Raw genomic sequence first — 16,287 nt, 5'->3', positions numbered from 1 at the left:
CAATGCTTCAAGTTTAATACTGTAAAAATGAATTTCCATAACAAGATGTATAACAGAGCTGCATGAAGCAGAACCAGGGTTCCCCCACACAGCTTTTCCTCCTCTGCAAGCACCAAGTGTTTACAGCATCCTGTAGCACCTGTGCTTAAAACTGTTATTTCTTCAAACTGCTGAAGTAGCAAAACAGTTCTGTGCTGGTTTTTAGTATTAGGAGATTGCAAATTGCTGTTGACTGGGCTAATGAATATAAACTTGGATAGCAGCAGAGGTGCTCACAGAGGTTTGCTGCAGAGCTTTCCCCTCCAGCCAGACGGGCAGTCACAGACGTTGGGGCGGACGCATCTCCCCCCGTTCATGCACGTGGGCTCACACACACCTGCAGGGACAAACCAAGAATGTGAGGGCTGGGAAATGAGGGAAGACTTCAGTGGAGGCTCACTTGCTTCCTTGCAGAAGGTTAGTTGGCTTGTAGTTAAAAACAAGGAACAGAAAAGTGGTTTGGAATTGAGAATCTGAAACACAGAGGCTTGATGGGTCCCAGAAATCATTATGGGAAATGCTGTGTCATGTGGAAATGCTTTGGCTGAAGCTCTGGAAGGGGTGCCTCACCAGAGCAGAGAGGCTGATTGCAAAGATTCTCAGAAAAGCAAGTGGACAGGTCAAAGATTGTTAGAGTTTTCACTTCCATTTGGGAAAATTCCTCCTTCCTGTTCTGAGATATTCATTTGGATAAGAAAAGCCTTGATGAGGATGGATTGTTTTCACACAGTTTTGGGTGTGATTTTGCATTCAACCAAGCATAAAACCTAAAGATCTATTCTTCCATTGCCCTTTTGAACCATTACTTGTTAAAACACTTACCTTTTTATTTTATTCTTTTGTACAAATAAGATGTGAGAGCTGAGTTGTTCTTTCAAACACAAGAAGCCAGGTGTGCTTTTTGTTGACTTCATGAAAAATTTGAATAGCTAGTTTTTTGTGCCATCGATTAAGCTGCATTTAGAACACCCAGCATTAAAATCCCACCTTCCTGGGAGGTCACACATCTGCAATCCCATCCTGCCTTGATGCAGGCAGGTACCCAAATTCCTCCTGTCCTGTCTCTCCTTGCCTGTTAAGGTAAGTGTAGGAAGCACCCATCAGAGGCTGGGTAATTCAGGAACACGGCAGTGCCAGCGTGGTGGGGGTGGGAATGGTTTGCATTTTACATGGAAGGAGGCATTGGATAATTGGGTGGAGTACAAAAAGCTGTGTAACACAGCAAGTGGCTGCACTGGGCTAGGAGAGCCGAGTCAGGAGGAGTTTGGCAGTGAGAACACATTTGTGCCCCGAGGCTCCTGCCATGTCCAGAGCTTTGTATGCCCAGTGGAGCTGGCAGTGACCCCTTCCCATCAGTTGTTCCTCCCTGCCTGCAGGGATGGGTGGCTGTGGGACACCCAGCTCCTCCCAGGGGCTGGCAGCTAAAGCACAGCAGTGCCTCCATCACCCCGAGGTTGTGCTGCCTTTGTGAGTGTTCATGCTGCAGCAATCCTGGCTGCTGAGCTGTCACTGCACACAGGACTCTGCATGACCACAGCCCCCCCTCAGACCTCTCCTGCAGGAGGTGAAATCCTGCTGGAGCCCCAAAATAGGGATGATTACTAAAAGACAGCATGCAAAAATGCAGCAACTTTCATTTGATGGGAGTATAACCTTTTGTTCCTCTCTAAGGGATGATCAGGCATTTTTAAGGAGGTAGATTTAGGTTCCCTAATTACTCCTGTGATGCAGTGAAATATTGCTTTTGTGGCACTTTGTGTGCTGGTCTCTGCCTTCAGCCCAGATGCTGCTGCACTGGCAGCTTTTGGAGCTGTATTGCTGCCCTTGCTTGGCTGCTACATTTGCATTTCATTCTGTGCCAAGCCTCCTGTATCCCTCAGCATCCTGACCTGCCCTCAGGCAGGGCAGGCATGGCCATGATTATAGGGGCTGCTTGGACCCCAGCCCTCAAACTGTCATCCTCCATCTCCTTCTTTCTCCCCCTCTCCTGATCCATGCTGCAATCCTGGCCTCTGCTTACTCAGGCTAACAGGGATCTACAGTTCTTGCTGAGCTGTTAAAAAATGCTGCAACCACTGGTTCAAACCTGCACGAGTTCAAAGGGTCATGGCCTCCCTAACTCTGAAATCATTTAATCTCTTATTTTCCCTCTTCCTTCTTCTCTCCCCTTTGATCTCACATCTCCAGTAAGAGATTTTGATCCACAATCTTGGATCAATTCATATTTCACTTATAAAACAGCTCAGACGTTCAGAATTCAGAAAAGATCAGCCCAAACCATAAAGTTTGGTTCTAGATTTAAAATCACTTTGTACTTTTTGATATTCATGGGCCATAATGTCCCCAGCACTGACCTGCTCTCCTAAAATCAGTTGAAAATCTATAGATTTTGTTTTGAGAAACTTGGACGATATCTTCCCACCACCTCTTAGAAAGTAAAATCAAGCAGGGGTAATGAGGACACTAGCACTTGTTCAGATGGATGTTTCACCTTTTTTTCTTTTGTTGCTTACATTTTCTGTATATTTTTAACCTTACTCTGTATATTTTTAACCTTGAATGTGATCAAACAATCACATTCCTGTTGTTTTTGGGTTTTTTTGTTTGTTTTTGTTTTTTTTTTTCTTTTTTGTACTGACAGCAGTCTCAGCTGCAGGGAGTCAAATTAATAATTCAGCAATGGTTTCAGCAACAGGTGAGGTCCAGTCTTGATCAGAATAAAATACATAAGTTGAAACTGACTTTCAACTTTCCATTTCTGCCTTTTTTTTTTTTTTTCAGCTGCCTTACAAATGACCAGGTAGCTATGAAAATATAGCATAAACTGCCTTTATCACTTCTGGCATCTCTGACTTCAGTGATAAATCCAAAGGAGCTCAATTCAAAGTGAACTAAGGGTTCAAGTCAGCACCAAACCTGTTCTGAACTGGAGGAGCACTTCTGCCCGCCTGCCCTCTGAGGAAGAAACTCTTTTTGCCAAGGAATTCACAAGCACCTTTAGGTAAATGAATGCAGTGTTATCTCCCCCCTTTTCCCTCCTGACATCTCCACCTTGTCCTCCCTTTCTTTAACTTTTTTAAATACAACTCCATCTCAATACCCATCAGGCAGACTTCAACATTTGTTAATGATAACTAGTTTGGATCCTTCCTAGTCCCACTCCTTGGCCTCTGTGGAGGAGTTCCAATTTCAAAATAGCAAACAAAAATGCTAGAGTCTCTCCCAGGAAAACTAAATAAATTATCAGACACTAGGAGAGCAAATCAAATTATCGCAATCCTCCCAGGTACTGGCATGACTTTGAAAAGACTCACTTTGGTTTTTTTGCCCTCCTCTTAAGAAAGCCCTGGCATCTTGACCCAGAGACTGCAGGGTTTGGTGAGTTTTCCATCTCTCTTGGGGACCACTCCTAATGCCATGGGTATAAACACATTTGTGTCTTCCCTTGGTTGCAGTTAGGATACATCACTGGGAGCAGGGGGAGTCCTGTGCTACCCACAGGTCCTGGGTGCAAGTTTGCAGGCAGTCAGAGCATCCCCAAAGCCTTCACCATTCCCCTGCTGCCAGGGCTGACACTTCCATGCTCTTCAGCAAGAGGCAAAGCACAGAATTTCAGATGCAGTGGCTTTTCTTGAGCCTGTAACGTGCCACAATTCTGTAGGGCCACCATTTACAGCTCAGAACACTTCCATGACCCTCTGCTTGCCTGAGCTGGTGGGCTAGGTCAGGTGAGCCTTGCTGAAGGTGATGGTGCAGGGGCAGTGTGATTCTGTGCTGGATTTCAGAGGAGGGCTGGTTTTGATAAGGCAACAAGCAGCTGCAGGTGTGAAGATAAAACACAGGTGTTGCACAGAGCATCACTAAAACTGGCACACTCCTCCCACACACTGAAAGGCATTCACAGCTTGCTGGGTTTTCTGGTTAATGCAGCAGCTGTTTCTCTTTGATGGCTTTAATGCATTTTGACCTTACAATCACTTAAAATTTCCTGTGACCCTTTTCATGGTTTATCCCTTCTAGGCTCACTTGACCCAGTGAAGTGCTTTTGGAAACTCTTTTATCAACCTCCATGGAGCTCCATACCAAACTCTTCAGCCCTAAAATCTCTAAGGTATTCAGACCTTCTGCTTTGTCAGCCAAAGAGAGGAATTTGCCTGCAAAATAAATATTTCTGTAAATTACTGAAACCACCCAACACCTGAAATGTTGTGTTTGAAGTGAGCCCTGTTCTCCTGTTGTGAGCAGCACCAGCCATGGACACCCACAATTTCAGAGACTTCTGCTGCCTGCTTTTGCTCTCACTGATCTGCATCAACACTCCCACTAAAATATAAACAGTATTAAACAAAATATTTGTTATGCAAAGCCAGAAGGGACTGGGGGCAAAGTTAAGCACTGGACATGCTTTGCTGGATGAAGGGTCAAACTATTGAGCAGCAGATACAGAGATTACAAAGAGCCAGGCATATCCTCCAGACCTCCACTGCTTCTGTGGATTATCAACAACTTTCCTGGTTTAACCTAAGCCACCTTTAGACAAAAGGACCTCATTACACCTTTTCTCACTAGAAGGAGATAATAAGTAGTGAAAAACTTTTAATTTTGTTGCAATAAGATATATCAGCAACCTCATAAAGTCAAAAAAAAAAAAAAAGGTGGAATAATACACCATGGCCCCGAAATCTTAGAAGAAAGAGATCTTCTGCAATGTTTCAGTTCCTGAAACATCCTTGTCCTTTTGTGCCCATGAGACTGCAGAGACTATTTCTTTCTGAATCAAAATTACCTGTCATCAGGTATCCTGAGCCAAGGCTCTGATGAGGAGGCAGTGAATCAGGCTGCAGTGCTGATTAGAAGATGTAGTTTTCAAAATAGCTTCTCTTTCAGGTTCTCTCTCTCTTCTTTTTTTTTTTTTTTTTTTGTGCTTTTTTAAATTTTTTTTTTTCTCCTGTGGAAGCTGAGTAAATTGACCTGCTTCTGGGTGCATCCTGCCTTTGGATGGAAGAGAAAATAGCCTCAAGCAGTAACATCTGTGTGGGCCAGCTAAGGCAATGCATCAGGCTGTATCTTGCTGACAAAGAACACAGAAATGCAGCCAAAAAACACCTACTGGTAGATACTTCAACTTATCCCTTAAGTCACCATCCCTGTGCTGACATTTCTGGGTGATTCACAGGCACTGCTTTTATTTCTGGCTGGTGTTGGTTTTGAACTGATGATTTCTCTGTGGGTCCAGTGCATATTTCAACTTGTTCTATTGCTCTTCTGTGGAGCAGGGAGCTTGATCAGACTCAGGTTTGTTTTTTCTATGGGTACATGTTGTTTTAGTGTTTGTTTCCTCCTTGCTGCTTAGTGGTTACCTTGATTTGGTGTGACATTCTCAAAAGCAGAGAGCTGTAGCTGGGGAGATGCAACCCAGTATGGACACAGAGCATGGGACAGATTTAAAAAATATCACTGACTGCTCTTGTCAGGAAAATACAGCAGGCAGAAGTCGAGCTGTGGACAAAAATGAAGTTAGTAAATGTGAAAGAGGTGGATTTTGTGCTAAAGCTGGCACTTCTAGCCCTTTCAAGTGTTTGTAGGTAAAATATATCAGCTACTGATAAAACAAAATGAACGTGGAGGAGCTCTGTGACAGGAATGTCAGGATCATGACACTGTAGGGATGCTGCTGATCCCTTTCCCAGGACACAAACTGGAAGGTCAGACCAGCAGTTTCACCAAATAGCAGAGTTTAATTGATCCACTGGAGGAAGGTTCTCCATCTCTCTGGGTGCATTATGCACCCAGGCAGCACTGCTCAGATGAAACATTATCCTGACTGCAGAAAGGGAACAACTCTTTGGATTCTTCTAGGCTCCAAATAAAGATTTGATCCTGCTGAGTGATTTTCAATCCTTTAAAATAAAAAATAAGAAATAAAAAAAAAAATCCCCAAATCGGTGTTTTCTGGCCAAAAAAAAAGATGTTTCTAACAAAGGGCACCATTGTTTGGATTCTACTGGCAGAAACTAGTGGAGGTAGAAGAATGTCATTCACCCTTTAGAGGGTATAACTGATGCTCAACAGATCATTAGTGAGATGGATGTACCAATATATCTGCTGCTGTGAAGGTCCCAAATGCACACAGCTCTGAAAAACACGTTATGGATTTGGGACACCAGCAATTTCCAGTCCCCTTTTTTCTGCTTCCAAGGGCAGTGAGGAAATAGTTTTGCCCATGCTCAGTTTTAGGCACATATGTTTTCCCGTAGCTTGATTTTATCTGAAATTCCCCATCTGTGTTGATTTGGGTTTGTAAATAAAGGAATAACTTTCTCTGCAAGTTCTGTCTGAGTAACCTCAGATGTGTGATCCACTGAATGCCAGTAATTATAGCCACAGATTAAATTTTAGGGAGAAAGAATACTTGTCATGTAATAAAATTCCAGATTTTGTGCAATGCTCTAAAATTTGGATCCTTATCCATATCAAGCTACCAATCATTTTGAGGTTTGCTCACCCTATTTCTCGCTTCACGTACCTCTGACAGAGATGCAAAGCACTTCTTCAATAAATTACCTTTCTGAATAATAAAAAATAATCTGGTAGAAACCTCTGAGGGATGCAGTGCGGGAGAACAAATTACTACAAGACACAGAGGGAGCTGTAAATGTAATTGTGATGGTTGTGGTGACAGTTTGCATTTCTAATATATTCACTTTACCACAGAGCTCTAACAATAAGAGTTAGTTTGCATGACCTAGCACACATTTCAGAAGGAAAAAAAATGGTCAGAAAAATTGCAAACCATATAGATAGCAGTGCAATGTCAGTGCTTTGCCTAATTATGTCTGGGTCTTCATTCTGATGTGTACTCTGATATACTTATGGGGCCTTTTAGAGATATTAAAGCAGGAAATAAATCTAATTTAGTTATTAGTTCAGTAAAAATGAGAAAAATAATTACTACTATATGGAAAAACTACAGAGCTGCTAGGCTGCCCTCCCAGAGTCGGTGTGTGATGCACTGCAATCCTGTTGGCTGTCACGTTGCTCTCAGCAGCTGATAACGTTTTCTGTCAGCTAAGGAGGATCCTGATCTCTCCATCTCTGCCTCCAAAAGATTCCCTGGGAGTGAGTGAGTGGTAGGCAAGGTTCCTAAACCTCAGGGAACTGGTGGGGGATTGTCACTGCAGTGCAGGCAGAGGACTCCCCATTCCCCTTGGACTGAAATGTCTCTGTCTTGGTCTCATGAGCTTCATCTTGCCTGTTGTCCATGGTCAGATGAAGCTCTGGACATGCACTGGTATATTGGGATGTACTTCAGCATCTTGCAGAATGAAATCACCAAAACAAAGTAAGCATGTGTAGGTGCATATTTAGATGTTTGGGGAATATTCTGCCAGGAACTGTGAGATTTTGAAACCATTAGTAAATCCTTTTTCTCATTTACGGACTGGTTTTAGTCTGATTGCAGCACTATTAATTTGAAAGAGCCTATAGCTCCACTTTATTCTCATCTTTGCAACTGTTAGTGTATAATTAATGTGGGGAATTGCAAAGTATACTCTCAGCACAGGTCATATTCCCAACTTGTTAGGGGCTTGAGTTTGGTAGCATTTTCTCTTCATTGAAGAATGCTCTGTGTTTTATTAGGTCAGTGAACCATTCCAGCCTGCATATAAATTGTTCTGCTGAGCTGCTTTCTTGTCATGCCTGAATGAGAAGTGAAAGAGGGCTCATACACTCAGTTCCTCCTCTGCTGATTGTTTTTGCAGCTCTGTGCTTGAGGATGACCAGCAGCATGGGCACATTCCCCTTGCCCTGAGCGGGCTAAGGCACTGCCTGTGCTCGGTGCAGTTTGCTTCATTTTCATCTGTGCAAAAGAAAAGGGAGATTCAAGTCTCAGGACAAGGAGAGCAGCCACAGGCTGCAGTGGTCTGGCTGATAACCCAGCCAAAAATGAGGACCTGGCCAGCAAGTTTGGAGTAGGACTGCTGCCTGCACTGGCACTGCACTAATCTCTTCATCACCCTGCCTCAGAAATTAGCTTGAGCTTACATGGAAATCAGTGCTGGAGAGGATTGTCTTGCCTGTGTCTTTTTGTGGATAAACAGACAACATTAATCTCCATGACCAGCTGTCCTCTGGGCTTTTCAAGTGATAAATCCATTGCTCCTTTTTTAAAAGACGTTTAAAAATATTTTAATAAAAATCTAGATCGCCAAAATGTTGTTTCTTGAATCAATTAGTGGGCAAAAAGCACTTTTTGTTACGCAGAAGGCCACTGCAAAGAGAGATGCAGTAATTCAGGAATCCCTTTTCTTTTGCTTTGAGCATGCTTTTACATACAGCAGCAGATCTGGCACATTTCTTCAGTGCATTTAAGATACAGGTAAAGAATATTAAAATTTAGATGTTCTACTCCAGTAAAATTCATGCTGTAGTCTGGGAATGTTCTGCTTATGGAATGAATAAAAAATTTAATAGCACTTTTGGGCTTATTTAGGAAATATATTCAGTTCTTACCAAGATTTATTCTTGTTCCCTTCCCGAAAAATAAATTTAGACAGATGCATGTACTCAAACCCCTTATTAAAATAAGTGCATCACCTACATATATATGAAAATATTTAGTTTTTAAGAAAGGCCAGCTAATGGTTTTGTCACAAATCCTTACTAAGGGTGAGCAGTGAGGAGCAGTGCTCTGAGAGCACACCAAAAACCAGGTTGTGCCTGAGTCACCCTCTCCTGTTGGGAAGTCACAGCTCTCCCTGTTCCCCCCAGGCAAGATGCATGGATCATGTTTTGTTCAGCTGAATAGGAATGACAGCAGCAGCCTGATTTATTTTTTTAATTTTTTTAATCTTCTGTTGTATTTCCTACCCAGGGGAGGAAGATGACATCTAATCTGAACTTATTCTCTTATGTAGACTGGAAATCCAAGTAAGAACTGAGAGCAGTTCACACTGCCCTGTGTCTCCAGACTGGGCACCAACCAGGGGACAAGCCAGCCCACCAACATTTGTACTTTTGTTACAGCTCTGTTTGCTGTAAGCAGCTGCTCATTTCCTTCCAAACACCCACTGCTCAAGCATATTTGCTGTGCAGGAATCTTAGGCAAACACTTGTTGCTTTTAAGCACATCCTTGCTGTCTGAAAAGCGAGTCTGATGTAAATGATTCCTCCATCCCTTTGGGTGAGATACATGGTTTGTTGCCTGCTTGTTTGTGTGGGAGGGTTTGCTGGACCTTTGGCTTGCAAACTGGCTGATTTTTGATAGCTTAAGTCAATCTGGCTACTCAGTGAAGACATTCCAGGGAATATATCACGCAGTGTCAAGATGACAACTCGGTGGGAGTCTGATTTGTTGAGCAGTAAAACTTCCTGCTTATGCAGCTGGCGAGGCAGTAATGTACAGAAACATTACATGGGAAGGCTGGAATGTGGGGAGTCAGTGACTTTCACAATATGACATTGCTTAGCAAAAAGCTGCCTTTGAAACCCAGTCTTCACATTTCCAATTAGTTTGCCTCTAGCTCTCATGCAAGGAAAGTCCTCATGCTACCAGGAAGGGAAAAGAAAGGAGGAGGGAAGAGGAGCAAGCAGAGCTGGAGGAATGACTGTGAGTTATATTGCACGCTGTGAATTGGCTATAAATCCTGGCTGCAGGAATTACTGAAATGGAGAAATAGTTATCTCCTAACTCAGATCCAATCTGCAAAGCCCCCGTGTCGGTGGGATGATTTATGTGGTACAAACCCACCAGGATTGAGCCCAACACAATGAAACAGATGCACACAGAAACTTGTTCTCAGTTTTACGTGGGGAGCAGACCCCCTGTCTCTGGCTGTGCTGCCTGGCCATGAGGTGGTGCCAGAAGAGGGGCTGAGGTCAGGCTCCAGGTGTGCCTGGTAAGGCAGGAGGAGGATGCTGCTTTCCCCTGACCTCTGCTTGCTGATGAGCTCCAGAGGGAGCTGTGGCTCACCTTTTCTCGCTCAGAGATGCACTCACAAGGAGCAGACAGCAGAGGAAAGGATAAATGTGTGGTCCCTCTTCCTCTCCCCTTCTCTTCATTCCAACCTTCTGTAAGAAAACTCAGCTTTCATTTTTAAAGGTTGTTTGCAGAGCAGCCCTATGAAAATACACTTAGTAAATAAAGGGAACCTACCGTGTTGTCTTTGTTCATAATTTTTGTAAGGATGCAGTAGGTATCAGCCAGAACCCTGCTTTAAAGCCTCCTGAAAAGCAGTGACATCCCAGGCTTGTTAAGGCTGTGTTTTTCAAAGGGGAATTCCAATCACTGCACAAACAGTTTTTCTCTAGCACCCGAGCGTGCTCGTTGGATGCAAACTTGATCCAGAAACATATTTTATTTTGAGGTGCTGCCAGCATTTGCCTCTTCCCTCTCAACAAGACTGATCACACTGGAAACAATCCTTCTCAGGTGAGGGTGTGAGGCTGTAGATCGCTGAGGCACAAGCACACACTTCCCTGTCAGCTCTGCCACCCGTGCCTGGCACTTACTGCAGCTGGCTCAGACCTCCCTGATTTACACTTTTTGGGGCTTTGGAGTGATGTTTATTTAGATACAAAACACAGACTTTCAGGCTGAATGCCTTTCTCCACACAGACAGGAAGGAAAGGAGAGCGAGCCTGAAGAGAAAAGATGAGGTGCCACCACTGTGTCCTGCACGTTTTTGGCTGTCATGCAGACAGTATTAGAAATTCCAAACTGTACAGGGATGAAACCAAAAATCATGAGGCAGAAATTCCAAACTGTAGAGGGATGAAAGTGAAAACCCTAAGCCATGCTTCTATGTGTTTAAAATAAACCCATAGCCTGTTTGGGTTCAGTTCAAAAATAACCCCTTTGATGGGTTGTGTGGGTTTTAGTCTTTATTATCTCCTTCAGTTGAGAATCTGAAGCTGCCAAAATTAAATAGAAGCTTTTTTTTTTCCCCTATGTCCCTGCAGGTGAGATATTAAGAAGGAAAGAGAAATGTCTAAGAGCAGTGGAAACAATATCAATGTATCAAACAGTGACAACATTGCATTAACTGCCAATTCATCTGCCTCAGTATTAAGTTTACTCACTCTATCTTGATAGGTTTTATTAGTCAGGTAATAATCCACCCCAAATAATCCACCAAATTTCTAAGGTTATAGACTGAGTGTAAGTACATAATAAAGCTGTTTTGCTGTCAGAAGTGTTTGAAACTGTACTAGAAGTGTAAAAGTACATAAGAACGCAGCAATTTCATATTCAGAGAGCAAAGAACAATTAAAATAATGATAAAATCCTTCCAAAGGATTTTTTTTTTCCTCAGAATTGTCACATTCATCATTGTGGCTAAGCCACCTGTGCATCTCTCAGTGTGAGGTCACCTGGCAGCTACAGGGGACACCCCTGAGCTGTGATTTGGGCCACAGGTTCACCTTTAGCAGTCTCTCTGACATTGTCCTGGTGATTTGGAAAAGGGAGATGATGCAGCGTTAACCTCCCAGTAAACTTCACATCCGATCACAGCTTTGCTATCATGATATGTGCAAATTTTTTTTTCCTCACTCTTTGTGCAGATTTTACAACTCTGTGCAAGCTGAATTATCCTGTGCAACTCATGGCTCAGCTACCTGACATGGAGTCTTTAAAGCCTGACAAAAAAGATGCTGAAATCCAGAAAAAAACCCCTCTGTAAAGCAGAAATGCACTGGTTTTTCCTGATTCCTTCTTGCCATACCCTTCCCAGGAAGGCCAGCAGAAGCAGTGCACAAAAAGTCTCCCAGCTGGATTTCTGAGCCCGTGGGGCTCTCTCACCTCTGCACAGTCAGCTGCCCCAGGTGGCCTCAGGAGTACCAGAATTACCCTGATAAATGTAGAAATACAGATATATTTACTGCTAGGGACACTGCAGGATGAGCAGCATGATACTCAGCTCTATTTGGAATTTCAAATGGAAATTATGGCAGTTTTTACATGTAGTTTTTTAATGTAGTTTTTACATGTTTTATCTAAGAAAAAGTGGGGTTGGGTAGTGGGAATTCTTCGTGCTTGGGATTTATTCTCCACTTTTTCATTTGTTTGTGTGAGAGTGAGGAACATGTGCCTGTGTTCACGCTTTAGCCTCTCAGTGTATCCCACATATTCTATCTAATCCCCCAATCTAGTCCATGCCTGATGCAAAATGATACAAAATCATGCCTAAAAAGGGGTGAGGTGTGTTCTGCATTTGAACTCTGAGAGGTTTATGGACAGAGAGCAGCCCCCCACTGCTGGGAACACTGGTTTTCTGCATTTTCTGGGGAGGAAAGTTTGCCAAGGTCAGCTGAGACTGACTTCTGCTGTGCCCTGCAGGCTTCTGCTCCAGAGGAACTGCAAAACCTGGAACCTCTGCTAGAGGAGAGAGAAGTTATTCTATATAACAATAAGAAGACATACAGCTGTAAGAGAAACTGCTTGTTACAAAATCTTGTGAATTAACTACTTCTTTTGATGGATCTTGATATTTGTCCCATGTCCTCTTGATTTTAGGCAAGAAAAAAGAAACATTGCTCAACATTTTTCACCAATTAGCAGTCAGTGGCCATTAAGAATCAGCAAAAAATAGTGTTTTCCTTCCACTTAATTATGTTTCTCTTCACTCATCACAATCACAGGCCCTTTATTCAGGTTTTTATAACACTAGGCTAAATAAACCAGACTAAATAGCAGTTATTGAAGTAGAATGAAGGCTTAGATCAGACAGGACAAAATTGTTTTCATCACCTCAAAAAACATTTTTTGCAAAAAAATTATACCAAGATGGACAACAAAACCTCAGAAACTTTTGGGAAGTGGAGAGGAGCCTGCTGTGAGCTGGTGGAGTTTGGAGGATGGCAGGGAGCTCTGCTAGACCGCAATCATCATCAGCACGCTTCCCTTTGATCTGCCTGGAGACGTGGCAGGGTGTTTAAAGCTGGAAACAGCACTTCTCTAATGTTCCCTAACCTCAAAAACAGGATGCCAAACATAAGGTTTCCTCCTCCTTTTTTCTCCCTCCAGCACATTCCTGCCAGAACAGACTATTCAATTGTGCACTGTGCATCACGACCCTCTCTGCTGAAGGAGGGGAGAGCTGCAGCGTGGGGAATGAGAGGGCTTTTGTTGCTGCAGGGAGTTTTTTACTGGCTTTATTTTTTTTTTTTTTCTCTGTGTGTGAGAGACATAAAATGCTCTGGAAATGTACAGATTCTTCCTGCCAAGAATGGTTGTTTTCACAGCTCCCCTCTTGCCAATTTCAAACTGATTAAGAAATAATAAAGAAAAAAAAAAAAAAAAAAAAAAAAGTTTTCACGTACGTATCCTAAACTCCCTGGCTGACAGATATTGTTGAGCAATTGAGTCTGTAAAAGTGCCAAAATAACCTATTTCCCCTTAAGAATCAAAGAATCAAATATTAATGCTGATGGCAATGTGAAAAAAGGGAGTTTTCAGTGACAAGAACAAATTCAAGGGTAAAGGGCTGTTAACCAATTACCTTAATTAAGCTGGAACCATGACTTTCGAATATTTTTAAGGCTCTTAGTCAGCTTCTTGGCCTTTGGCCTTAATTTTTTCCCTCAAAAAAATCTTTCATGCAAAATAATTAATTAATCTCCGAATACGAATGTTACTCATTTTGAATGCATGAAATATTTAGAGAGAGCTCCAGAAAAATGCTCTCCTCCCTACTTTTACTAGACTAAATTCTAATTAACAAGTTGGTTTGGGGATATTATGGGCTCTGATGGAAATAGAGGTGATCACAGCACAAATACAGGCTAAATGTGGTGTGGAATGTGCACAAAAGGGAGAAAAGCTGTTTAGGAGTCAGAGAAGGGTTGGAAAACAAAGGGAAAAGTGTAACTCACTTTTCTGGCACCTCCTTCCAGCATAGCCCTCGGCACAGGAGCAGACATTGGTCCGGACACAGCGACCACCATTCTTACAGGGGGGGATGCAAACAGCTGGGGAGAGGAGAGGAAATGTTCTGTGCACCAAACCCACCTGGGCCATCAGCACTGCCCAAGCACAGGCTCCTGTTTGGGTGCCTCTGTTGGGAGGGCAGCTCACAGAGGTATTATTTGGGAAGGTGGCCCCCCAAAGGGTGATTTGGGCAGTGGCCTGGGTGGAGACCCTGATGCTGTGTTGTTTGCGGCAAAAATGTGGGATGTGACTCCCAGCACCTGAGGGTCTCTCAGATCATTAAGTGGGCAGAATATTCCCAGTGGTGTCAGATTTTTTAGTCTCTCCCAAAGGGCTCCCTCAAGGGCTTCTCCCCATGAGATATGGATCAGTGCTGGACATTTTCTAACTTGGCCTTGGTGCTGCTTCTTCTCCCTTTCTCAAAGAAGCAGAAGGAAAGGGCTTTGCTTTCCTTCAGCATCCGTCCATTACACCCTCCCATCAATTTCAGATCCCATGAATGCAGATACTTATTTTCAAATTTTAGCTCTCTCTAAACCAGAACACTTGAGAGCAAAAATTTCAAATCACCTAGATGTTAAAAATCACCTTCTCTGTTCAAGAGCAAGATCATCAAGTTACAATCTATCATTTTCACTCTCTCCTTCAGCCCCAACACCATTAAAAAAAAAAAAAAAAAGTTTCCAGCAAGCCCCATTTGCAGTTGGATTTTTCTGTGTGAATCATTCACTTGCAAAAATATACATGGGGACCACATTAATCTAGGAATGTGGGAAACAAAAGAGAGTAAGAGCAAAGAACTTTAAATGTTGAAGTTGTTTTGGTAATAAGGGTGCATTTATACCCCCAGATTCAGGAGGAGTTACTAGATCCACATTGGAAAAAAAGAGAATTTTTCAATCCATATTGAATAAAAGAGCACAGGGGTGCTCCAGCTGCTTGGGCCCTAAGTTCTCTTTCCAGTATGAGGTACTGGGTAATTAAGGGATTAATTAATTTGCCTTCTGCAGCACAGAGTGGGTGAGAAGCCCAGGATACTGTTAGCCTCAGCTCAGAGCTGGGACAGGGACTCAAAATCAGCTCCTGCTCAAGCAGGGCAATATTGGATCACATTTTTAAGCAAGGATCTGATGAAGTCCTACAGAAATCTCCCATCCACAGCACTTGAGGGTGTCAAGTAGGTGACACTGTGAGCCCCATCTGAAGGTAAATTATCACCTGGCTCTGAAAGCAGTATAGTACAGACCACAGGGTACCAAAATGAACTAGGTACTGCCATGCTTTCTCTTTTAATTGGATAGTTGCTAATTAACGATATCACTGTTTCAGAGTAATTATTTAGTTACTATTTATGACATCACCAATAAGTTCTTACCTCTTCCCAATACCATCAGGAACAATAAAAAGTGGATTTATGGCAGATTATAACCACAAAGGAGCACACGTAGTTATGACAAGGAGAGTCTCTGGATATATTTCATGTGGGGGTAGGGACTGTTATGGGTATATTTATATTTTGAGCCTGGGCCCTTTATCAAGATGATAAATAGAATTTTCTTACCTCTCTGGCACTGTGGCCCATAGAAACCAGAAGGACAGGAGCACGTGTTGGGCCGTACACAGACCCCTCCATTCAGGCACACAGGCTGGCACACAGCTGGGTGGGAATAAAGGATAACTTCATGAATCTCTGGAAATGTTGAACTTTTCAGAGGAGGCACTCTTTTACTGCTGCACATCTCATTAGAATTAATATTTCTAGTGGTACTGTGAAAAGTTTAATGCAACCCTTGCAGATCAGTTGTGCTGCAGCACTTATTCATGGTTGACACAGTGGGAGCATTTCAGTGGTGCTTCAGCATAGCTTGGGAGATGAAACAGACTATAATTTAATGTAATAATTTAATTTATTTCGGATATATTCTTTTGATTCGCACAGTTCATTTATTTCCATTCCAGTGTTCTCACCAAGCGGGGTCCCAAGGCAGTAAATGTAGTCAAATAAAATACACCCTGGATAACCTGGAGATGAGACATTAATTGTTTGCTGCTTTGTCTGCGTTCAGCAGAGCATTGTGGCATTTCCATGGACTTGAATAGGTGTGCACCAAAAAAACCTGTTTGTTCTGCCTCATTTAAATGCCAGTTCCCACAACACATTGGCTCATTCATCACCAACAAAGCCACTGGCTGAGCTCCCCTTGCCTCTTTATGTATCTGTTATTACTCTAGATGATACAACAGGCATTAGGAATTAAGAGCTGTCTTGCATATTTCTGTGTGGCAAGTACCAGACTTAAAAACAAAACTATTAGAAT

The 16,287-nt window shown here is 42.8% G+C and overlaps 1 protein-coding gene across 1 annotated transcript in view; it reads right to left on the bottom strand.

The window, feature by feature from the left end:
- Window positions 1-272: 272 nt before the first annotated feature.
- Window positions 273-16,287, bottom strand: part of LOC311156081 (von Willebrand factor D and EGF domain-containing protein-like) — a gene marked incomplete at its 3' end in the record, with an annotated part of 152,569 nt that continues 136,554 nt past the window's right edge. Inside the window, exons 24-26 of the mRNA XM_084209764.1 lie at window positions 15,531-15,626; window positions 13,915-14,010; window positions 273-376 (exon numbers count right to left, since the gene is read on the bottom strand). Of these exons, the coding sequence (XP_084065890.1) occupies window positions 273-376; window positions 13,915-14,010; window positions 15,531-15,626 (296 nt within the window). The remainder of the gene's footprint in view (window positions 377-13,914; window positions 14,011-15,530; window positions 15,627-16,287) is intronic.

The sequence above is a fragment of the Fringilla coelebs genome (assembly GCF_963513975.1).
Source record: "Fringilla coelebs genome assembly, chromosome: 7".
NCBI lineage: Eukaryota > Metazoa > Chordata > Aves > Passeriformes > Fringillidae > Fringilla > Fringilla coelebs.
This window is presented reverse-complemented; position numbering and strand designations above follow the sequence as displayed.